Below are 26779 nucleotides of genomic sequence, written 5' to 3'. Positions count from 1 at the left end.
AGGTCCAAAGGTGTTTGGATGCAACTGAGTGAGCGTGTGTATGTGTGTGGTAAGGTCAAAGGGATAGGGAGGTTAATGTTAAATGACTGCCTCAGTTCTTAATGTCAAAGTCAGCCAACAGCAGAGGCTGAGGTGTGCAGGATAAAAGCTGTGATCGCTGCTCGGATGCATGTGCAGAGCATGAGACTGTAAGTGCGTGTATGAGTGTGACACAGGGGAGATGCTGAGGAGGTACAAAGTCATTGTTCTCCTGCCTACCAGCTAAAATTGGAGCAGATCCTCTGTGTTCAAAAATCCAAATTCAGGTCAAGTTCAATCCATCCTACCATTCGAATCCATGTCAATCACTCTCACAGGCTGCTAGGCTGACTGATCTGCACTTTCAGCACCACGGAGAGCACCACAATGTGCTGCTGGGTGAGGAACACACACTGAAGTGTTGGCACACCGAGCAAATATGGAGGAAACTATTAGCAGATGATACCAGTGACAGTGACCTGCTTCTCTCTGATGGCAAATGCTATTTTTAGACGCAGAATTTATATTCATGACAAAAACAACTTATTCTAGCTATGAGGGCCCACACAGAAGAAATCACCATGTTTGCATTCAGAATATTATCCTTTCACATGGTAACATAATAATGTAATCCTTTAGACCATCCCAATTTTTTTTGGATTGTGCACTGCCCTTTTAAAATTAAGCAATCACTACTTGTGACCCCTTGTCTTCCATTTGTGACCTGTTTGATGTGACCTGCAATTTTTTACTTGTTTTAAATGAATAATTTTAAAATGCCTACAGAGCTCAAATTATCCTGTATTTTTTAAAGAAAAGATTGGGACAACGTCTGAATAAATAAACATAACATTTTACAGCAGAAATATGTCTTCATCTCACAATACCAATTTTTTTCTTAGACCCCTTATGGGTTGGGAACCACTGCTAACACACAATATGCTTCAAAACTGTATAATCTGTTGATAAATAAATTAAACCATCCAGTGATGTCATGAAAAATAGCCTCAAACTAATTCAAAGTAGCTCGAACGACAACTCAAACCCCTGAAAAGCAACAGCTCATGAAGGGATGGCTAATCGCTTTGTCCTATGGTATGAATTCAGGTCACTGAGTTCACATACAGTACATACACTCATACACGCAAAGACACATGTGTACAAACAAACACAGGGAAGCAACCTCCGGTCTACACTGCACACATTATGGCCTCCAGCAGAAAAGACCATTGTGACGATGCTGACCATGTCTCTCAGTGCAGTGATGGTTTAGAGTTTGACAAACATCCAAAAAATAATAATAATTAGGAAGAGAGTGAAAGAGAGGTTAAGATTTGTCTTAAAACTTTGTCAACCAGCGTAAAGGGTCGCCAGGCTGCAGCTGTGAGTCATGTCTGATATGATGCAGATATAAGAGACTTTTGTTTCATTTGTTGTCAAACAATAATGTAGTTCTTATCTTTTCTCATAAACCCTGGAGCCTTGACCTCTTTAAGACATCTGACAGTTGAGGTAAGTAAATAGGACAGAGATCATAGGCATTATATTAATTTGAAAATATTGTGAACTGTAAAAAAGTAGTGGGATTAAAGACACAAACAGTTCGGTAATGCCAGACCTTTCATGAAATTTGAGTGAAATTTATAAATGACCAAAAGGAAACTAAAGAACCAATGCTAACAGCAAATATCATAACCCGCTATAAACATTTCATGCAAAGCAACATGGAGCACAATAACCTAGTTTGTCCTCTTTATTTCAATAACATCTAACCTCAGATGGTTATCCGAGTCCTTTCATAACCCCAGGCTTCCATCTCACCCATTCCCCAGCAAAAAAAGGAGCAAAGGAGCAGCACTCATCCGTTCATGAACTGTATTTTGATTGCTTTCTTAAAGCATGGATGCATTGATTATAATAAATAAGTTTAAAGGGATTTTAGGTGAAACATCATCCCTGTCAGTTTAACCCCTCGCAATCTTTCCGTCCCTTTATTCCTCTTTTTTTAAACTTCAGTTTTCTTTTTGCCTCTGTTTCTTTTTGACTCAAATCTTTCTTTGCTGTACACTCAAATACATTTGCACTTTCTTCCTGTTTTTGCAGTGGATATGAAAATTGAGTATGAATATGTATACTGGAGAAGCAAGGATATTGCCTATGGTGAACCGCTATGCATAATGCAGCTTTTTCTGTCTCATCTACATTCATTCAGACACACACACGCACGCACGCACGCACGCACGCACGCACGCACGCACACACACACACACACACACAGACACACACAAACTGATATTCATACCATCACGTGCATAGAAAAACAGGGCTATAAATCCCTCTCCATCTCCCTCTCGCTCTCTCTCTCCTTCAAACACACACACACAAAGTCACATAAATACATTTCTGATTGTATATATACGTTCAAAATAGCAAGTAGATTTCCTATGTGGTGAGCCATGTAGCACTACAGATAACAGCACACAAAACACATTCAGGCCAAATAACAGCTTAAGTATTGAAGGCCATGGCAATACAGTCTTTGCAGTGGTGCTACAGAAACATGGTAGAACATAAAAGGCAAAAGATATGATCATGTTTGATAGAGGGTGCTGCTCATTTACTATACAATGACTCCAGATTGAGATATGCATTAGGGCTGCATGACAAAGTGTCTCTGCTTTTGTATGCAGTCAGAAAGGAAATCATTTCTAACACAGTGTCATTTCACTGCATGGTATGATATTAGGGATGGGAATACACTATCTATGCACACAAACAGGCACAAGCATACAGGGGAGGGGAATGGCGGGGTGGTAAACAACCCCTATACACAGTTTATGCAGTGTCAGTAAAATATTAGGCTGAATTTCAGCATTTGAAAATTCACATCTCCCACTTCAAAAGGATGATTTCCACTGTTGGAGTGAATGTCAGATTTGTAGAGATGTGTTTTTTTTTTTTCGACTGTCCCCCAGAGACAGCGCCATAAATTGTTTGATAGTAAGCAAAAAAGGAGAGAGAAAGAGAGACAGAGAGAGAGAGAGAGAGAGAGAGAGAGAGAGAGAGAGAGAGAGAGAGAGAGAGAGAGAGAGAGAGAGAGAGAGAGAGAGAGAGAGTTGATTGTGAGATACCAAAGTTTTGGGGAGGGGCTGTCGTTGAAGACATACCCAACCCCTCTCTCTCTCCGTGCGTAACTGAGAGGACAGCTGGCTACCGGACACTACTGTTGTGCGTAAAACCTGTTGAGTGAGCGGTCACAATCCACTTCTCCGTGTGTAATATTGCTCTTTATAAGAGATTTGCGATTACATTATATCTCTTATCAAGTGCTTTCGTGCATTATTGTTCACTTGTAAACATCTAAATTTCGTCAAACAAACCCAGCCACATTCATTCAAAGACTTTCCTGGTTTGATAAAAGTGCAGAGATCCGCCTTAATGCGCCTTCATTGCACTGCAATGATCATGTCATTCCAACTGGCCGACGTGCTCATTTGTTTCAGGACAAACAAAATGTTCAGACTGAATATGAGACCGAATGACTCGTTCAGATGGACGTGTTTGTGCTGCACCATTCAACTGCCAAAAGCAGAGCGCCAACACTTGACAATGAAAACAGGCTTTGCTCGCCCGAGCACAACGAGGGAGGCAAGTTAACCTGAGAGTGACATGTAGCTATTATACTGTGGAGCTGTCTCTCTCCAAGAAAACTGACAGGTTGTGCAGGCGCTGTGGGACTCAGAGCCGGAGGAATAAGACATATGGTGGCCTTTTTGATGTTTTGGTATGATGTGACAAGATGAATTCCATCCAGATTATTAATCTCACTTCGGTTTGACTATGTGAAGTTATTCTAAACAAATCTTTAAATATGGGGGGGGGGGGGGGTGTGTGTGTGTGTGTGTGTGTGTGTGTGTGTGTGTGTGTGTGTGTGTGTGTGTGTGTCACCTTTTACTGTCCTTTAGTGACACGATTTCTTTGACTTCTTTTTAGTTTAAGGGGACTTCTACGTGGAATTAAAAAACAGCCACCTTCCAGTACCCAAATATAAACAACTTCTTCCCACATCATTGCATGATTTTAAAGAGAGAAAGACAGAATGAAAGAAAAAAAAACTCCGGAGTTGTTGTCATACTACTTCAATCAGCCAGTAGAATTACCCCGTTTGTTCAATCCAGACGCAACATCTCTGAGTGCATCTTGCGGGTGTAGCCTAGTAGCCACCAGAGTCTGACTCATACCGCAATTACTGGGCTCCCCCCTCCGAGCACTTCTTCTCTAGTCTGTATCTGTTTTGATTCCAAATGTACACACAGCCTGCAACACTGCAGATCAGCGGATCAGGTCGGCCTGAAGAATACATAAGAGTCACTTGTAAAGGCATGAGAAAACACACTGAACTGCGACTTACAGGTGATCTCACAGCAGGTGTGATACAACAAAACTATCCTTCGTACCACATAAATGTACACATGTTATGGTCGTGAAATGCTGTGTCTTCTTCAGTAAAATCAGGAAATAAATATGCATAAATGAAAGAAAATCATTGGCATAATTTGATCTGATCACAGACACACATACATTACGTGTCTAAATAAATGAAATAAGGGGGGGGGGGGGGGGGGGCACGTTGCTCAGTCCACCAAATGGCCAAATAAAAATAAAATGCAAGCACGAAGCAAAAGCCAAAGAGTTTTACATTCTTACAATACAATACAGTCAATATTCAGTTGAATGTCGAATATGTGTTGCAGGAGGCCCTGACGACCGAAACTGGATAAAACCGGAATCCCATTAATTGATGAAATAATTATAGCAAGAGCTCTCACTCCATCTCGATCGCTCCATGACGTTTTTCTTTGACATTTGTACAATTACTGATTTAGTCTCCTCTAATTCCACACTAAAACGAACGTCCTTTCTCTAATTAAATTATAAAGACATTAATTGTAAAAAATAATTTCAACCTTTTCCAATTTCTCAGGCCCTCTTTCTGGCCTATCAGGCCCAGACGCGGATTCCCACACAGTCCTCAGCTGAGTTTGTCTCAATTTTATTTCCATAAAATCACAAGCAGCCTACCAAATCATGACAAAGAAGAATGAGTGTGTTCTTCCCCCCCACCTATCTTCCTCTATCTATCTATCCATCCCTCTCCTCTCCTCTCCCCCTCCTCTCCGCACTCATGGGCGCAGGTGTGCTGATATGCAGCCAAACCAAAGCAACAAACGGTCAGTAATAACTACATGCATGTGGAATGCCAGGGGGAAATTGCAGGAAAAAATATATTTAAAAAAAACTAAATTCTCTTAAAAATGTACTCGTAAACATCATAATGATGAGGGGAAAAATAAGCAGAAACTTGTGTGCTATTCTAGGAGGCGCGGCCGAGCCAGGAAAATACGCAGTACTAATGCATATGCATGTATGATAATAGACCTACCTTTATTTCCTTAAAATAAAGTTTATTAAAAAATTACACATATCTAAAATACACAGCAGCCACATAAAACAATACATCACAGTTGATTCGTGCAAAATGAGCGGAACATGGCGTTGAAAAGCAACGGAAAATGGAAGTTTGTTTTCCACTGCGTTATCTACATCTCTCCCATCTCAAGCACTCTTTCCGCTCCAGTGGCTGTTTGCAGCCCCCGACACCCCTCCCCTTCACCACACACACACGCACGCACGCGCGCACACACACACACACACACACACACACACACACACACACACACACACACACACACACAGTACATCTCGTTCAGTCACGGGACAGGGCGATGTACAGTGTGTAGAATCGAAATAGACCCTGTAATCCAATTACAAACAACAAAAACAGCACAGAAGTCCTCGCCGCAGCTGCAACCTGGCAGAGGGCACTGCCAAGGCCAAATATGGAGACCATGGCCCATGAAACATACATTATACCCACAATTATGAACAAATTGTGAAGATTATTTGAATGTTGTTATCTAATAAGGTTTTAACTGAGGCATCTCCAGCTACAGACCCGTTCCTAAAAAATAAAAGTGAAGTATACAATCTTGGTTCTTTTACCAATTGAGTGCTTGTTAGGAAGTAATAGAAATTCACATCTAAAAAGACATTTTATATTTAAAGGCAAACTGAGTCATTCTCTCCTATCTGCAGTATTTAGAGCAAAGCCAATCAGTAGAATCTGGAGCCACAGAAAATGGTGGATGAATAATTAGACCAGGGTAGATAACAACAGAGTATGCATATACTGGCACTCCTACATCTTATCAAAGAAAATAAACTGTAACATACGACTTCATCTTTTAAATATACAACTGGGGCACATTATCTGCAAATTAAAGGCCAGCATCAGTTCACACGTCTCTCGTTAAATGTATTGCCACACAGCCAGCACATACTCTCCAACACACATACACACACAAAGTGGCGTTTATGCGCTATTTAGTGTTCCTTCTCCAAAAAAATAACTGATAAAAAGGGTGCTTTAACCCCTGGGGACCCCCTCCCTCTCTCTCCCTCTCTCTCTCTCTCTCTCTCTCTCTCTCTCTCACACACACACACACACACACACACACACACACACACACACACACACACACACACACACACACACACACACACACACACACACTACAGCGTCTTATTTGTGTTGGGACAGGGCAGAAAAGTCAGCAAATACATTAAAGTCCTCTGCCCCCTCGGACTTTTGCGTGTAAACACCCTACAGCTGTGGCCAGCAGCGCTCGAGGTCGCCCGTGTATCTGTGCGCGCGCCTGCAGATCCTTATCAGCCTCTCCTCCTATTCAACAGCCTCCATATTCACGACACCTCCACATATTCATCATTCAAAATGCAAATGCCGTTATCTTTTTTCGTCTTAACGACCACAGTGTGCACTTTGGAGATCTTTGTGGGTTTTCTCAGTGGTCATCCAAATGAAGTGCATATTGATTTCATGCTCATAATTAGCTCCCCTGATCATTTTAAATCATATTATCAGCTCGATACACTGAGAACGTAAGATGAATCCGAGCACCTAGCCAGGAGGAAAATGAAGGCTGATCTGGAAAGCATTCTCTCAAAAACATCAAGAAAAAGTTATCAGTCTTGCTCTAAAGACGATTTAGAGTTTGATTTGACATATCGGCCTTTCTTTTGTCAACTGTATCAGTTCAATCTGACAACATTTATCAAACTGTCAAGCTAATAAACACGCACAACCAACTTCAGCATTGCACTGGAGAGGAGACAGCATGCAGATAAGCAACACTTGAAAGACACATTTCCAACCTACCTTCTTGCAAAGAATACAGCAGAAGTAAAGTTACAAGCCACATGCCATTAAAAGCAGTTATATTTCACAGGAATGTTGTGCAGTCCCCAAGAAGAGTGCACGGCGCAGCGGTCGGCCAGGCGAGGCTCCGTGCTGGACTGGTTCTGCTGATGCTCCCCGGCGGTCTCTCCAGCCCTGGTCCCACACTCTCCAGCGCCGAGAAACGAGCCGCGGAGAAAGTACCGCCTCTGTTCCCTGTTCTCTCCTCCCCTTACCGGGACAGGCTGCTGTCGCCCCACCCCCGGTATCCTAATGATGCGCCGTGATGGAGAGGTGAGCTATACGTACTAACAGGGGACGAAACCAAAACCAGTGGAACTCGCACTGGATTGATGCTTTAATCCAGCAGAGAGACGAAGTCCCAATGGCAAAGTTCAAAATCCCTTGTTCTAAAAGTCGTGTAGATCTTGTCTTTATTAGAGGAAGTTCAGAAAACGGCAGTTGGAGGAAAACACATGCGCGTATTTCCTATGTAAATCAACATGTCCATAAATCACTTGTCATTTTCTGTGCAGTGGCGCACAGAGAACATGCCATTGTAAAGTTATAAATGAGCCTCTGTTTCAGTGATGATGTGTGGGGATACTCTGCGTGACAACCCAACACTCGTGGCCTTCAAATCGCCTCACTCTTAATAAATTCATCAATACTTTATTCGCCGATATTTTATTATATCTGTGAATGTCGCTGTTTGAATCTCTCCCTGTCTGTCTCTCATACACATACAAACACAGAAAGAAAGTGTGCGCTTAAAGACGCACAGTCCATCTTAGCATTGCGCAACAGAAAATATTGACAGGAAACAAGATCATGGACACGAGAACCGTGCCACAATGGTCTCTGAACATACTTTCCATCTATCCCAAATATTAAAAATATAACTCAAAATATTCACAAACATATGGCCACAGAACTCGTAAATATTTAAGTTGACTTTGAGTGTCAGACAAGAGGTGTAAAAAGGGAAACGGACAGAAATGTGACTTTCCCAAACGACTTTCAAACACTGCAGTCACACCTGCTTGATTTTGCAAAGTGCCCTCTAAGGTGCCCCCAGAGAACCGCAAACATGATAAAATGCCCTCCAAGTTGCCCACACAAAGGAGAAACCATACCAAAGTTTTGTAATTGCTGTCTTAGTTATGGATAATTTGGGATAAAGCGCCCTTCACAGAGCTCCTCTATATGTGACACACTGTAATGATGTGCCCTTACGGGTGTCCTTTCAGTGGAAGAAGAGGGATAGTGCCCTGTAAAGTAACCCCACAAGATGTAATTGGTGACCTATTAGTTGTCATTGTTGTGGGGTGAGCTAGAGGTATGGGTGCCCTTCAAATGAAAAAAAGTAGAAAAGTGCAAATTTGGGGTTCCACAGAGTGCAGAATTGGGTGCTCTTTCAATGAAAGAAAAACATGTTGATGTGCCCTATAGGTTGCCCTGTATGGGAGAAAGCATTGTGAAGTGAACTTCAAGTGAAGATGAAATACTGTGGCCTTTAAAGAGGACGGTCTAGACCTGTTCTATGTGAAAAGTGCCTTGAGATAACTTTTGTTGTGATTTGGCACTATATAAATAAACTTGAATTGAATAAAACTAGAATTATACAATGGGGTAAACTGGCCATTATGGTAGATATGAATGTAGCCTATCTTTTATGTGGGCTGGCCATTAATAAAACAAAACATGTTGTTATTGTTGCTGACATTACTCCATTCAGTTGATTTTAGTACAATACTACTTGCTACTTAGCTCAGCCACACCCCCTTTAGATTGTTTGGGCCAGTGCAGTTTAAGCTGGAACCTTGATGCTACTACAGTTTGTGAGGTAAGTGACATGTTAAGGCTTTTTACAATTAAAACAAGTGCATGGATACAATTTTATTAAGGATGCATTCCTAACGTATGTAGACTGTATTTTCTAGGTTGGTATGCATGCTCTACATTATCATTAGAGAAATCTTTATTCAAAATGCATTTACAATCCTTTAACTTGGATTAACTTGCACATGTACAGAAGGAGTTTAGCACTGGGTTACTCTATGATTACAGAATGCAAAGAAGAGACAGAAAATTAAAGACAATACAAAGGGATCTGCAAAATACCCGGGAGATGAGAGAGATAGGTGTGTTTGCATTAGCCATTAGCATTTAGATGTGAGGTCCGGTAGAAGTTAAATGTGTGCATGCACATGTTAAAAAGTTAAAAATATGTATACAGGATACACACACATACACACACACATACACACATATATATATATATATGTGTGACAACTGCATAAGTTGAGCGTTCATTCACCAAACTGAAGGTGATCGAGACCCAGCTTAAAAACAGATGTGGAGAAGGAAGGCTCAGATCTTCTTCTTTTGTCTATTGAGAGGAATATCCCAACTGACCAAAACTGGGTCATTAACAGTTGTTCTCTGCCCACTGCATGTATCAGGTGCCCTTTATATATTTTTTCACTCCTGTTCCGCCACTGCATGTGGAGATCTCAGCATGGCATTGGTTCAAAGCCTGTCTCATTCAATCCTCTCCTCCTGCCATTTAGTTTATGAACTCACAATAAAATGAATACCAAAGCACTGCTGATTGTTGTTGATCCATTTCAGACCAACCACACTCTAGTCATTGTCCATTCAGTCACAATATTTATCTGACAAACATCTACTTGACACGAACCCCTTTCTAACCTCCACTATCACTTCCTCTGTGTATCACTCAGTGATAAAATGCGATGCTTGAGTGTTGAAACCAAAAGTAGTCCTGGTTGTGGAATAGAGCTGAGGCAAGCTGTGGCCTCTCTCACACCCACTGAAGAGCCGCTTCAGTGTGGCAGGAAAGGCAGCATACTCTGCCTCCACTCTCTATTATGTAACAGGTGGAAACACACACACCCACGCACCCTCTCTGTCTCTCTCTCTCTCTCTCTCTCTCTCTCTCTCTCTCTCTCTCTCTCTCTCTCTCTCTCTCTCTCTCTCTCTGTCTCTCTCTCTCTCTAACAGAACCACAAACATGCACACCCACAAACACGATGGGGACACATATAGAGTGTGCACAGGAGCACTTCCATAATACTCGATGTACATCTAGATGTGTAATGTAAAATTCTTATTATAGATGAACACATGTTCAGCTTCATGCCACAACTCTTTATCCACAGTTCGGAAACGCGGTAACAGATTTTAAAGAGTGCAACAGCAGTGCATGGTGAGTGAGATGGGCACTCTTGTTAAGAAATCTGACAGCCCTAAGGGAATATAATCTGTCTCAGCATCATGTACTCTACACCTCAATACTTGTTTGTCCTCTCCCAATGACTAACTGGTCACATAACAGGACCCAACACCTGCACACTCAGACCAGGTTCCTCATAGACAGAAGCTCCACCCAGCAGCCCTGTACAGTAACACATGAAGTCTCTGTCAGTACTGCAAAAGGCAGCGTCGCAAGCTAGTTAAGGGGCTGATGTGAGTCGGCCTGACAGCACCAAGCAGGTTGTACTGTATGTCAGCCAGTGATCATCATGGGGGCTGACAGGCTGAGTTGGGCCAGCCAGGCCGGAGAAAAGGCAAGCAGCTCCCAGACAGCTCCAGTGACTGTCACTGAGGACAGGACCCAGGACAGGCTGCCACCACGCCACTAAAAACCATAGCACCATGTGACTCATCTCCATCACTCTCTCCATCACTCTTCGCCATCGTTGCCTGGAGATAGGGAAGGAGATAGGAAGCGAGGGGAGGAGGAGAGCGAGAGGAGGAGAATTTGTTGACTGAGAAAGAAAATGGTGGAGCATGGGCAGGAGAGAAACAGAGAAAGCAGAGGGAGGGGTGAGGGGCAGACAGAAAGAGTGATGAGGCGGATAAGTTAATGTGGATGTTAATGTTAATGCTCAGACAATCAGAGCTCCCCTCAGGCCCTGACTACATGCTAGGATCATATTAGCGCTAATGTATCCAGTATTAATGCGCAGCCCCCAGCCCACTGAAACCCCAACAAGGTCAGAATTAGGCGAGGGAGAGGGCACTACTACTTAGCTGTGTGCAAGGTCACAGGGATCAAAATGAGAATGGGGAGAGAGCTGCAAGAATAGGGGTGACAGTGTTGGACTGTGGTCAGAGGAGTTAGAGGGTAAACGGGAAAGAGGCAAATCACTTCATAATGGGTCAAAAGGAGGCGTTATGATCCTTTAAAACCACATCATAGCACTTTACAAGCCCATAAACTGCCGTTTGTGTTCACCGTCAGTCCTAAACATGGTCAAAGGCAAGTAAGGTGCTGCAGAACTCCTTTTCTACCATGGGGCCACCTAGCTAGCTCTGCATGCTGCTGTGTATGAATGAGTTTCTGCATTAGGCTAATATGAATCATACACCATGGTGCTGCAGTACATTAACAGGCAGGCGCGGACCAATGGAGTGTGTTTGCCTTTAACCAAGCATGCGTGATTGTTGTGGCAGATGTGTGAGAGTGTATCAGCACATCAGAGGATGTGTGCATGTGTGAGCATGCGCCTACATGGCAGCAAAGCGCAGGACATATATTTCTGGTTGCTCTGGCTCCCTACAACCGGGTGTGCGTGCACATGTATTTGTGAGTGTGTGTTTGCTCAAGTGTGCACGTGCTTGCGTATGTGTGTTTTTGCATGCGCGTGCACATGGACATCAAGGGGTGTTAATTTATTCAAATGAGCTGGGGAAGATAACGAGAGGAAGGGGTGAGGGGCAGAGGAGGTGTGTGTAGGCTAGAGGTTCATCTCTCTGTTTCTCTTTCCTCCCCCCCCCCCCATTTGTTTTCTCACATTTGCAAATTAGACTATTTGCATGGCTGAGATGGAGGGAGGCATAGGAGATGGGGGGGGGGAGAAAAAGACGATGAGATTTAAAAAGAAAAGTGAAAAAATTGGAGATGAGGAACAATATGAATGTGAGGCAGACAGAACGCCCGCAGACAAAAACAAACCTTGCAAGGGCGATACCACCACTTCCAAGATGGCTGCCGCTTGAGGCATCCTCTGTGGCACCAACCTAGAGACCTGCTGCTCTCACTCCATAGTGGGTGACATACAAACACACTTTCTGACTTCAACTGTGTCCCTCAAGCATAATGAGGAGAATGAAATTTGAACAGCTCAGTAAAGGATTAACATTTATCCTTTGAATTTGAATATATTAAACAGTGAGTCAGAGGAACATGGTTGTGGTGTACAGAGATATTGATCAGAGATATCTAGTGACACCCAGTGGTCACAATTAAAGATGTTATCATTAGACGATCATGTACTGCCTGTATTGGCTGATCTCTGCTAAGGTTTCTGTGGGGCAAGGTACGTGATGACTTTGAATCAAGGTTGTGATTCATAATGTTCTAAGTCTGGCCTGCTGATCAAATCTTTTTCACTTTATATAAATTTAGTTACCAATTTTGTTCAAAATATTGAATATTGTCACATTTCTGGTATTTGTATAATATTCTGTTGAAAGAATTTAACAGAAAGAGGGTCAAAAGAGGGGAAAAAACGGTCGCATTATCAGACATTCTTTCAACCACTGTGACTATAAACAATATATAAAAATAATATATTACTTCTCAGTGTCTCAGGACTGTGCTTGACTAGTGAAATTAAGTCATGTGACCCCATATTCAAACTTGTATTTCAGCTATATTGAAACTTAGTTCACTTATTACCTGAATTGGGTAATTAAAAAAAAAAAGTAAAGTCAAAATCAAAGTAAACATAACCTAATTAACAGGCGTCTTAAATAAATGGTCTTAAAATTTCTATGACATCTACTAGTGTGTTCACTCTATACACAAACCAGAGATATAATAAGTGTTTGAACTTGTTGCAAAGTTTTGTGTGAAAATAAAAAACAGTGAGCGGGCCAATGGTGGTTAAAAAAAAGGGATGAAAATACTTTTTTTGTTGCCATGGAAAGTAATTGAAAAACAACTTAAGCCTTCCCTTTTCTTTAACATTTGTTCCTGACACCAAATATTTTTGTGGATATTAATCTGATTATCAAACTAATAAAATGCACTCATACCTGCAAAAGCTCGATGACCTTTAACCTTAAGTTATTTAAAGTTTGTGTAAAGTCAATTCATTGATTTACTTCTAAACACATTATACATGTTGGAAAATGGTTACAGAAAACATGTGAAAAGACTGATAACTATGCAGTACTGAATTGTGGAGATAGAGCCTTAAACTGTTTCTCACCCTCTCATTTTTCCTGATTTTATGAGCCTGCAAAAAAGAGCTACCCTGTGACGTAGTGGCGTACCGCGTGACTTTGGTCCCTCCCCTACTATATAAGACCGACAGTCCGCTCTCCTCAGTGCTTAACCTGCCTAGTGGCGAGCTATTGTTAATATCTAAAGCTGCGTTCAGACCAAAAGCGTCTGACGTGAAAAAATCGCTTGAATTGCTTCTATCGCGCCGCTTGATCATTAATATACATTTTTTGATCATCGCTTCATTCGCGCTTGTGACGTCAGGAAAAACTCGCCGCTGATTGGATGTCGCAGCGCGATGCCCCCTGAAAAGTTCAATTTTTCCAACTTTATTCACGCCGTCTGATTACTTCCCCATTACTTTCCCAAAAGTAATCAAATTACTCTCCCAAAAGTAATCTGATTACTTTTAATCTGATTACTTTCCCAAAAGTAATCTGATTACTTGTAATCATTACTTCCCAAAAGTAAAGCTGATATTTTGACTTGCCTGGCTGAGTTGATATATATAGCTTTGGTTGATTTTGATAACTATCCTGAACCGCCATCTGTTTTTGCACCCTGTTATCATCATCATCATCATCATCATCATCATCATCATCATCACCACATACTTTTAACACCTTCAACGTTGTGAAAAAAAACCCCAACAGACTGGGGTCACCATGTTGCCGCTGGAATGAGCTGGTTTATTTGCCTGAAACAGTACTGACAACAGAGCTCCTCTGTCTGCTAAGTTTGTGTGCGGTGGTGTCTGCCAGATAGCTTCTTGTAAACGTCAGTTGAATTACTTGAAAAAACAATACAAATTAAAGCTGCAAGCAGCGATGAACGGGCCCCCTTGTGTTGACAGTAAAATCTCTACCATTTTGGTCTGTTGCATGATATGACGTCAACAATAAACTGAAGCGAAAGAGAGCAAAAGTGGAGAGAGATGGCAGGTGTGAGAGGACGCTGTAGAGCTTAGCTGAGGGCAGACTTTCCATCGTGACCCCCTGTGCTTTGATTTTATCACTTTCCCACGCTTTAACACTCCTCCGTCTAACTGGTTCACCTGTCCCACACTTACAAACACACACACACACACACACACACACACACACACACACACACACACACACACACAAAATGCACTCTAACAACAAACTGACCATGATGACAAGGGGAAAAATGTTGCTGCACAGCAGAGTAAAGATTATTTATGCCTCAGAAGCCCATATTTCCACAACTACGAGAACATCAAACCGAAATCAGGAGATGATTTGTTGTTCTGACTATGACAACTGATTTATTAAACAGACTTAGAAGGGGCCCACTCACTTTCATTTAAAGGACAAGTATAGTCTTGAGCAATCATGCAGCTTTTTAAAACATGAGACTACATTTTGTTGACCTATTTAAATAATGGGTATATTTAGATGATTTCATGAGATTTGTTGGCAATAACAAAAATGTAGAATATCACTAACTTTGTCCTAGAACTTAAAACTTTCATTGGTACCTGATACAGCCAGATGTACCTGTTGAAGTACATGGGTGAAGTGTAAAGTAAGTGTAAACACAAAGGTTGGTCATAGAAGTGCAAAGATCATCTCAACCCAAAATAGTTGAGATATGCAGCTGCAATATTAAAATTAAAAGAGCCGCAGTCACAAGTTTGTATGAGCCAGCACATGAAACTTTACTTTGTCCACACCTCGCCCTTAAAAACTCAAACATACTCAAGGAAAACATGTTCCATACAATCGTCACCCTGATGCCTTTTGCTGAGACAGTTGCCAGTCATGCTACCCTAAATGCTGATGATGGGAAGAGTAACTGATCAGCAATCTCACACCTGTCCAGCATAGTGAGCATCATTTTTCAATGTGTGTGTGTGTTCTCCAAACCTCCTCCTGGAGCTGTGATGTTATCAGCTCTAGTGAACTGTGTGATAAATGGCTTCTCATGCTTACCTCAACTGAAGCCCTTATGGAAAGCAGCTGATCTGAGCCCTGAGGGAGCACAACCGGTAAAACTGCCTGCTTCACTATTTGGCAGTAGGCTGTGTTAACTTTTTACAGCTCGGTCCTTCATTTTCCCACAGATTCAAGAGGCTGAATGGAAAGAGAAAGAAGAGAGAGTGGGAGAGAGAGAGCAGGGGGTCCTTGGGACTCACCCAGTTGACAGCTCCTGTCTCTCCCTGTAACGACTTATTTATTCAGGGATAATTAATCAGGCGCAGTTTTCTGGCGGTATGATTAATGCGCTTTGTCATCTGTGCTGCAGCGCTGAAAATACAGTAGCCTGGGATGCCACTGCTCTGCTTTAGCTGGCTATGGTTTAACAGCAAAACAGGACATCCTGTGGCAAAATAGAGACGGGAAATGAAAGTAACTAATGATGCATGATGTAGAGAATCTGTCTGCAACCAAAAACAGCAACTATGACCATAATTAAAAGTATTTCTGCCCTACTGATAAGTTTATCATTTTCTCATTCATGTCCTGCTGCAAATGTACGCTATTTATATTGTATCTGTTTTATCTACGACGGCATTCATATTTCTGACTAATTGTCTAATTTTTAGTTAGTTTAGGTTGAAGTTTAATTTTCCAAACTATTTGTTGCATATACTGGAGCTATTTTTTTCACCCACGTGTTCTCTCCAGACTCCCAGTGTTCAGGCTTGTTTGCTTTTCTGTCTTCTCTCAGCAGGACTGTAGTAGGAAGTTGTGGCCGCTGAAAGGATTCTTCCTGCGGTCACCTTGGTACTGTGATGCCACCTTGTGATCGTTTTTATTACCGCACATCTGAGGAATATCCTGTATCACAGCAGCTTTTCAATTATATTGCTTGTTTTTTGGGAAGTAACAGTTGTTTGTTTTCTCGTTGTTTTTGAAAACATAAGTATGAGAACAGCAACAAAAATCTTTTTGTACTGGAACAGACTACAGCAATGAAAGACATGGTTATCTAACTAACTCATTGATGATAGACATATTGTATATGTTATCAGAAAATAATTTACAATTATAATAACATGCATAGATAGAGAAAATAGAGTAAGAGAAAAATGGGATAATGTAAGCTTCATGTACCTCTCTCTCACTCTATGGGCCACATGTATTCTTACTGATAGTGACTCCGTCGCCTATCAACATAGGGCACAACAGTTTCTGATTTGTTTTGACCAAGAGGCAAGCCAATAATAACTTCTCATTCGTCCCATTTAGACTAAAACAGACAATAAAATTACTGCCATTGTGACAACGTTGATTGCATAAAGTAGCATCAGTCCATTTCTCAAACATTCACAAAAGAAAATGTAATGTTCCTTATTTACCACATGGTCAAAAACTGTTTGACTCCTCCTGATTGACAGAGGCACTACTTCCCCAAGTGGCAGGACGTTTACCAAACAAAACATCAACAAAAATGGCTGTAAAACTTATGACTTACCATAGCCTACTTTTACTATATAACTCACTGTGCTGCCAAACGCAGTATTTTATAATCAGTGCCTATCTCCATTGTTACATCTGTATTTGGAACATTTATACTGTTGCTTTATGTTGTATGTTTGTATTTTATGTTATGTTATATCTTTGTCATGTTATTTTTCATATTTCTGATATCTCTGAATGACCTAGCACCTGATTGTAGTGGAGATGGAGTTAAAATGTTGACATTTTTACTAGTAGTGCTGTCTCATTATGAGCAAGAGATGTCAAATAAATTAAATAAAGCTCTCCTTGACCTTGAACATCACAGAAAAACAATTTCAAGTTTTTATCCAATACTACAGGAGATGGCCTACAAAGCTTATTTATTTATTTATTTACTGTATATTGATTTGCAGATGGTGCAGGTTAGGTGGTCCAGAGCAGTAGCAGCAACATCAAATTGACGTCAAATTAAAACATAAACACGGCAAGGTTACACACACTTTATTAATACAAAAGCCTTACATTTTTACACATATAACAGTCAACAGCAGTATGGCATGTTGTTGCAACCCGGGGTCCTGCTGGTTCTGCTCAGTTTAATCCTCCTCTACAGGTCTTGGCTGTAAAAATAAAACAGAGTAGTTGTCATTTTCATCTGAGGATCATACCGGATAATTTTAATCTAATTTTAAAATCATGTCACATCTAATCTTGTATTAAACTGAAGTTAAAACTTAAAACTTTGCTCTTTTAATGTATTTGCATTGTCTCATAATGACCATTAGATGTCGCTATAAAGCCATATTGTATATTTTCTGCTAATTGACACCAGATCTCTTACCTTGGATTTGCCACAGTTGCGGATCTTGTTGCCTTCAGAGAAAAATGAGATTGAGTGATTAGTTCCCCTCAAAACACAGAGCTATTGTATTTTCTTTCAATAAAGCTGCTGACACTGATAACAGCAGTGATGGAAGTCGAGCTGTAAGCTGAGAGCAGGAGATACATTTTTAGCCCACTTTTTATCATTACTTGTATTATTCTGAGAAACTTTCATTTGTGTTCAGACAGTTTTTCCAGCGACATACTGTATGACAGAAATTCAGCCACACTCAAATAGGCATGGGTATTGATAATATTGTATTGATACCAATGCCATTATCCATTCTGCGTAATGGTCTGATTGTTTATCGATTCCCTTATCGATTCCTGATAAACTTTTTGTGTGGGAAAAAGGCCTACACAGTTTCTCATTGTCAATGCAACTGTTTTATTATCTCCTCTGTTAATCAACTACCTTGCATGCTGATGAATATGAAACATAACTGGTAGATAAGATAAATGGTCAGCAGCCAAAAGTTAACTGCATTAATCAGTAAATTAATTAATTTGAAAGCATTTTACAGTCTCCTGCCTGTATGAGAATAACAATATGAGCAGGAGGATGAGTGTGCCACTGTGTTATTAACATTAATGTCATGTATCCAGCAGTGGAGAGCGGTGCCTCTGCAGGGCGCTGGTTTTTTGAGGTGGAAAAGACTGAGCACAAAGCTATTTTCTTCACCTCAGAGTTGGTTTAAGTTGTTTAAAGCTACAGTGTGTGTTAGTCAGCTGGTCTCATCTGGTTTGTTACTGCTAGAGTTTGCTGCTCTGCTAACGTTCGTCTCTGGGTGACAGCAGAGAAAGGTCATAGTGTACTTCAGGTTTGTCTCACAAAGGTTATTATTTAGTCTGGAACTGGTTCTCGATTCCCATCCCTACTCACAAACATCAGACAACCATCAAACGTTGCAGCACTCCCTCTTAGTGTCTCTTTCTCAGACTCTTTACTTTTCTCTTCAGCTGAATCTCACACACACACACACACACACACACACACACACACACACACACACACACACACACACACACACACAGAGAGAGATAGAGAGAGAGTAGCTGTTGAGTTACCTGCCAACAGAAAGATGGAGAGGAACACAATGACCCCAGCGAAGACCAGACCTCCTACACGTAGTGTATGGTAGTCTGCAAAATCACAAAGGTTGCTGTCAACACACAATCACTGTCATCTATGGCAGCTGTTACTGTAGCCTCCATCTCTCATTCATTTTACCATCATCTTTCTCTTTCTACTACACTTTCTTTCACAACCCTTCACCATTTGTCCCTCTGATTTTCTCTATTTAAGCCCATGATCTGATTTTTTTAAGTCTTCTATTTCCTCAATTTTTTCACTATCTTTCTGCACTTGCCCACTTGATTTAACCGGTCTAACCTCTACCTGAGCTGGAGGAATCTCTCTTTATCTTGTGCTTGCTTTCTACATTCTCTGTCTCTCTGAACACTAGGGGAGGTTTAATATTTAAACTCCTTACAAGCAGGTATTTCACAGGTGCACTCACTTACCATATACAAAGTCTGCATCAAGGTCAATTCCTGCACCTGTGAATAGAGAGAAGTAGAAAGGTATGTTTACAGAGACATAACTACTATAGCTTCAATGTATATGGTTATAGACAACATTTAAAAAAAAATGTTTGTTTGACATTTTATTGAATGCATGTAATTGGTTCCATCCATGAATCAGACTATATTGCATAAATGGTGAAATAATATTATACTATGTACTGATTTAGACACTTATATTTATTGATTTATTAGTGGTTTTCAGATTCAGGGCTTTACTGACTGAATTACTCCTTGTGACAATTAAGAAAATAGGTCATACTCAGTGTCAGTCCATTCCCTGAAAGTGCTTTTCACACAGACAGCACGCTATTTTGGGGAAGTTTGGGATGGGATGGGAGTCAGATTTAGAACTACAAGTGTTCCCAAAGATTTTGTCACCAAAATGTTGTAACTATTGTTTGTTTGCTCCCGCTACAAGTGCACCTATACCCATTGTCTAAAATTACTGTCACCAATGTTACTGAACAGCTCCATATTATATTGAACCCACTACTGCTGACAGCATATATTTGGTGAACATGATTTGCAGTGGCAGAAAGCTGAAAAATTGCACAACAGCAGGACTTCCCTTGGTTTTTGGTCAAACTATTAGATGACACAATACCTAATCAATATTTACCAATATAGTTACTCTAAATAAGCAGTTCATATGTCAACCTTGTGTTACCCAGGTATATGATTTTGAGGCTGATGTTAGTTGTTCTGACTCAGAACCAGAAAGCAAGAATTACAGTGCCCTTAAAAAGATTACGACACTCAAATTGCCATGTTACACTAGCTCTTTCTCACATTTCCCTATTTGGATAATCAGCAGTTCACCTGCAGCGTGACTTACCTTTTGGAGAAGACATGTTGCCTCGTCTGTTTGTGTGTTCAGTCGACAAAACTGGAGGGATATAATACACACAGTGAACAAAAGGCCAGCGATAACAGCACACGCCAGCTGGTGAGCCATCCATGTCTGCTGTTTTAAATAACTTCATTTGATGTTCTTTTTAACATGGAACATCAAGTTTTTTAAAATTATAATAATAACAGGTCTGGTGTCTAAAATCCATTATTTGCTGGGTGAAAGATTTGTGTGGATTTGGTTTCAATAGTCTATCCATTTTAATAAAGTTGGAGACCTGAAGAGACTTGTTTGAATGGGCTTATTCAGTTTAGATGAGAGTTAGTTGAAAGGCTCAGAAACTCTATATGTCCTGATAAATTGCCTGTCTGAGTCTTAATAGCAAAGTGATTGCCTTGATCTTCACTGGAAACTTTAAGAGGCTAATGATATTGATATTGATCCTCTCTCCCCCACCCTTCTCTCTTCATCCTTTACGCACACACACAAGATTCTCGTTTGATCTCCTGACCTGCAATCATTAACTTGTACAGATTAACAGACTAAAAATTTCCCTTGCTTATTCAATTTTTGTCAAGCATGCCACTGTGAGTTGTGCACTTCAGTGCTTTCATTCATTATATGTCTTTGCCTTTTCAATGCTCCACTGAGCTTAAGGGCAAAGCAGACAGTTACTCATTAATATATTACAGCTCCAATATTCATTAACCTTGAACCTTGCACGGTCTGATAGAGGTTATAGATGGAGCAAATTGCTGTGGTTGACACCGGCCTAATAATGCAGAATTGATACCCGATGATTTTGTCGAACATCCCCTGAAGTGTAGTAATGCATCACTGCTATTTCTTCAATAAGGTGAAATTAACATGAACACTGACAACATAGTTCTGTCTGTCCTCTAAACCCTCTTTTATGTTGCATATTAATTGGACCGTGTCTGCTTTTATATTTTGCCTCATTAAATAGTGGAGTCAGGAAAACTTTTCATAGGAATAACTTCTCTTTTACACAGAAAGGCACTTTCTAGACCTTAATTAAAAGAATTATTCATAACAAGCAACCCCTCTTAAACCTTTCTCAGTTACAGTTTATACCACCTTTTAATTATCTGAGGGGCACACAACCAATTGATTTTTACAACCAACCTGTATATTTTTAATAAACATTGGTTTAAAAAAGCAAGTCTTTACTCACCTGAGCTGCTGAAGACCCTGTATCACCTCTGCCCAGGTGTGTATGTGTGTGCGTGCGTGTTTGTGTGTGGCCCTGTCTGTGTCAGAGGCAGGTGCCAATCCTACCCCACAGAACCACCCTCAAACACACCCACACAAATCTCTTCTCCACGCCTTCAGCCGTATTTCAGTCCAGCCGCTCAGTTACATATTTACAGTCTCATAAAGTTTGTACTCTGATGCCAATAAACAGCGGATCTGACAACCTTTGGAATCATAGCAGAAAGAGTAGCATATAACTGGCTCTGTTGGTGAGGAAGCCATTTTCTCACTTAGTTTTATAGCCCCAGGTAGCAACATATAACCTTGATTGACATTCATGAGACTTCTGAGTGATTTCATTTGCTATTGAAGGGTTGCTTGTGAAATCTGATCTTCTTGGCTAACATATTTAAGCATTAAGAGCCATGGAAATAGTTCCCTGAATAAGATACACACTAAAATACGGTAGTCATTAAAATGGACACAAAAACACATTATTTTTAGTTTGTAGACATTAGTTTTCAGACATACTTTTATTTATCTAAGCCACAACAGGTTGCTACACAACAAGGCCTCATGCGCAGAATGAACTTGTACAGCAGTCGTATTTAAAACAGATATACTGACACTTGAGATTGGTGAAAGCCTGACCTGACAGGAGATTCCCAACAAGGACTGTTCCTCTGTTTTCTTGCTATGATTTGGCTTATATTAGGCTACTATTAATGTAGTCTGGCACATAAACATCAATTTTAGGTTTCACTTCTCTCGAACTCAGCACCCATACTTTTCTCTCTTTATCGGAAATGTACTACATGTGTGGTCATTCAAAGCAACATGACATTATAGAGACTAAGTGAGCTTCTTTAATAAACAAGCAAAGAAAGAGAAAAGACCAGGATTCGCTGCACTATACTGAATGTCTATGAAAAAACTAATTATAGTTTGCCGGAGACTAGTTAATCCCGGCAGAGACAGTGACGGAGCGGTGGATTGGAGGTGTGGAGAAGAAGGCAGTGAGACAGCTGATGCAGGAGCTCCATCCTCTAAAGGTGTTGAAGTACTGTGGTGGAGGAGCTCGTGCTGATACCTGCAAACCATCCATGTGCCCAGTCTGAGAGCTGTGGCAGTTCAGATTGTCTTATATAAGGCTCATCACATTCACACACAGAGATACACACGCACACATTCATGCAGGTACTCACATTCATATATTCACATGTATTCGCAAACACAGTGCAACCATTCAGACATACAGTAGACCTAAAAGAAGGATATTTAACTGTATTTATTATCTATAACTATCCATACTTTGATATATATATGTGTATATATATGTATAGTGTATGAATATGTGTTATAATCCAAATTGTGACAAACATTTTCAAGGACAACTGAAAAAATTAACAACAAAAGGACAAATTATAAATCCTAAAGGCCATATATAGTTATAAGTACAAAACAAAATACAGAGGACCACACAACATTATAAATTCTTCAAGGGTTTTACAGACAATTTTGTGTCGAAGGTGCTACTGGCTAAAACAATGAACTGTAGAGAGAGACTGTCACAGAAAGGCACAGGAACAGACAAGAGCACTGAGGGACGGGCACAACAGCACAACAGGCTAAAGGTTATGTACATATTACACTTCTAAACATATACTTCCCCTCTTATACCCTGTCATATAACCAGTTGTAATAATCATCAGTTTCTTCACTGTTGTAGTGGATTCATATCAAATAAAACTGATCATCATTTCAGAAGGCAGGCTTGTCCAATGGAGTTGCCTCAGTTCTCTGCTGGAGTCTCTTTGGTGGCCACTTCAGCTGAAAGACGTCAAGGACAAATAATTTAGTTGACTCTCAAGTCCTGAGATAGATTTTCTAAATGATTCCAGGAGCTATTCACTTTATTTTCACCTTTCCAAGTCATGGATTTAAGTACAGTTCTGAGGTGCTTGTTCTTGACTTGAGTTTTTCCATTTCACTATATCTCAGAGAGCAAAACATATATGATCTTCAATGTTTAAATCATGTATTGTTATAGAATCAACTTTATACCTGCTGCACTTTAATATTTTTTCTTTTACTTAAGTGACATTTCAAAGCAAGACTTTTACTGATAGTAGAGTATTTTTACACTGTGATATTATTCATTTTAATCTAAGTAAAGGATCTGAATACATCCTCCATCACTGTCTTCACTCCATTATGAAAACCACAATATGAAAATCAATGTGTAGAGACTGCAGAGACTTGAAACTTAATTGAGACTGGTAATACAACATTCTCAACATTACAAGCAGGGTCTCTCTTTTTGGTGATGCATTCAAAGATGTCACAGCATCCTAGGACTGATTTGAGAGCACTGTATGAGCACTGTTACCTATGTAATTGTTTCACCGACTTTTCAAACCTTGTTGGGGACTGCTAAAAAAAAACATTTTGATCAGGAATCAGCCCTCCAGCTGGATGATATAACTGGAATTACATGCCCCCTCACACACACACACATACCCTTCCCACTATGGGTACTCCCAAAGGGAAATTCAATTATGGATGCATGTCAGGGGTGAGCCACAGATGAGAGGAGCTGACAGAGAGTTAAAATGTGCATCTTACCCTTAGAGACAATCAGGTTCTCCTCCTGCACCTCCTCGTTTCCAGGGGCCCTGAAGAGATGATCCACAGGTTGTCATGGTAACCAAATAATGTAGTATTAAAAAAAAAGCCGGTATACAAACAGCCATTTTTCCCCAATCAGAGGGGGACACTGACATACCTGGGCTTCTGGCCGATACTGCAGCGGCATCGCCGACCTGGAAACATAAGGAATCATTAGTTGTGTCGACAAGAGGTCTGTGTCATCACTAATGGTCATCACTAATGATAATGGTTCATTGTTACCTGATAACAAAGATATGATTAAGAAAAGCAGTGTGACAACAAGATAGTGCACTAACATAGTGTGGAAATTCAATAACGAGTAACTGATTATTTTTAATTTGATTGAAACACTTGATTCAATTTAATGCATGTACACATAATATAATACTGAACAAGCACACACACACAGACACACAGAGGTTAGCTTACTGAGGATGAGAAGAATGCCCAGTGTGAACAGCACCACAGCAAATGCCAGTCCACAAATCCTCAGGCTCTCATAGTCTTCAAAATAAGTTGTTGATGACAGAAAGCCAGGAAGGAGACACAAGAGAAAGAAGTTTTAGTTCCTGTATGTATAGACAGTGTCGCAATGTTCTGAAAATGAGACAAAGAGATTTTCTAGGCTTACCATAGACAAATGGATTTTCAACTTTCTCCTTTTCATCTATAAAAATATAATTGAAAGTACACATATAAATCCACATGTTTCTGATTGATCTGTTTAAAACATAATTAAAATCACTACGGGTGGATTAGCAGCATGCACTGCTGCCTATAGTTTTTAATATTTCCAGTTAAGGGCCCCAAAGTCTCAAATTGTCAAATTCTTTAAATAGTGACATTGAGACCTTAACCAAACCCAAGCGAAAAACTTAGCCCAGTATCCCTGATGATGTCCACGTTGGACAAATTTGCTCAAGGTTAAGGCCCATGCCAACATTCACTGAAAAGGTTTTGTGCCCAATGTGTAGGAAAAAAGTGTGTGGGGGTTGCGGTGGTGGATGTACAGGTAGCATGTCTGACTTTCATGCATGACTAGGTTTTCCTAGTATCACAGGCATTCAAATGGCCTGTTGGCTTTTATTAACTGTAACCACAATATCTAATAATAATAATCATAACCAAGGAATACTTAATATCTGGCTGTGTCATATTATCCCATACTTTCCATTTTAAATTGTATTATTTGCAGTTAGATAAGTGTTTTTTTTTTCTTTTCGCCTAGCCTTACTGCCTACCTACCATACTGTAGTTGCCATGCAGAAATATTGTAGAAGGTTAGAATTAAAAGAAAACCAAAAAAAACACTGGCGTTGGATGTAATCCAGGGTTTGCAGAATTATCCAAGATTAACATTCTTTTTGTGTTTGTTATTGTTTGCTGTCAGTATTCCATACATTTTGTTTTATATTCATAGAAACACAATATTTTCTATCTTCCCAACCAAACAACTGTTTTCACTCTGTAGGCTACAAATCTAATTTCAATCAAGTCAGAGTTGGGTCTGGTAACTCTTGGACTTAATCCATTCATCTGTCACTGTTTATTGACGTGAGTCAACCCATAAGCATCTGATCTGATCTGGAAACTGATACACCAATTTATTTGGCTGTTTGGACTGAGGAGTGACCCCCATTAGGGATCATATCAAGTGTACTCACCCTGTGCACCGGGGTCTGCTACAGCTGAGAGCCAAGAGGGGTAATGATTCAGATCAGTCACAGGTGAAAGGAAAAGAAGAGAGGTGGAACACAAGAAATTACCTATCTACAGTATCTGTTTTCTCCAACACAAGCTCCAAGTGTCACAAAGAAAAACAATTCACAGCACAGCACCATGCACACCATCTATTTGTGGTGTGTGATGCAAGCATGTGTTTATGTGTCTTACATTTAATCTTACTAGACCTCACACACAGTCTCAGTCTGTGTGAAATCTACACATAAAGCCCTCAAGAGGTAACTGATGTTTAGCTATGAACCCACACCTAGTGAGTGCTTTTTCATGTAATGTCACTACCTGCCCCTACACTGCCTCCCCATGGGCAATCAGTGTGTTTGCATGCTTGTGTGTTTTGCAAGTAGGGGGGCACTTACCAGCCATACACACCAGGAGTGAAGAGAGGAAGAGCAAAATAGTTTCCATGGCAACTGTTGATATAGAGTAATAAAGAGGGAGGGTGAGAGGGAATGAAAGAAATACAGTGAAAGAGGTCTGTTTTAGTAAAGCTACACTTATCCTGCACATATACATACACCCCTACAATGTATGACATGAACAATGTATTTGAATAAACACACCTACACAGTACATGTATACACTCACCATGAATATATAAGCATACATACAGTAAGTGGTGTGTCACAAAAGCACTGTTTCGATACAAATCCCAGGATTTTAACAGTTGTAAAAGGCCTGAGGATTTAGTTTTTTTTTTATCTTGCATAATGATCCATGTTGAGAGCCTGCAAACATGTTCTCTTTTCCTGGCAGAGATTACTCCCTCATCCCTATGGACATCCCACAACCTTGGCCTAATTTCACGTAGGCTT

General features: G+C 40.4%; 2 protein-coding genes across 5 annotated transcripts in view; one reads left to right on the top strand and one right to left on the bottom strand.

Annotated features, from left to right (window-relative positions):
- The window catches only part of dscaml1 (Down syndrome cell adhesion molecule like 1), a 99172-nt gene extending 91721 nt beyond the window's left edge, over nucleotides 1–7451 (bottom strand). For both annotated transcript variants that reach the window (XM_062418882.1, XM_062418883.1), the window contains exon 1: nucleotides 7316–7451. In XM_062418882.1, the coding sequence (XP_062274866.1) occupies nucleotides 7316–7358 (43 nt within the window). In that variant the 5' untranslated portion in view covers nucleotides 7359–7451. The remainder of the gene's footprint in view (nucleotides 1–7315) is intronic.
- tmprss4a (transmembrane serine protease 4a) overlaps nucleotides 1–26779 on the top strand; it is a 191796-nt gene that overhangs the window by 110303 nt on the left and 54714 nt on the right. The window lies entirely within an intron of this gene.

Source organism: Scomber scombrus, chromosome 5 (genome assembly GCF_963691925.1).
Source record: "Scomber scombrus chromosome 5, fScoSco1.1, whole genome shotgun sequence".
NCBI lineage: Eukaryota > Metazoa > Chordata > Actinopteri > Scombriformes > Scombridae > Scomber > Scomber scombrus.
Note: the sequence above shows the minus strand (reverse complement) of the source record. Positions and strands in the feature narration are given on the sequence as shown.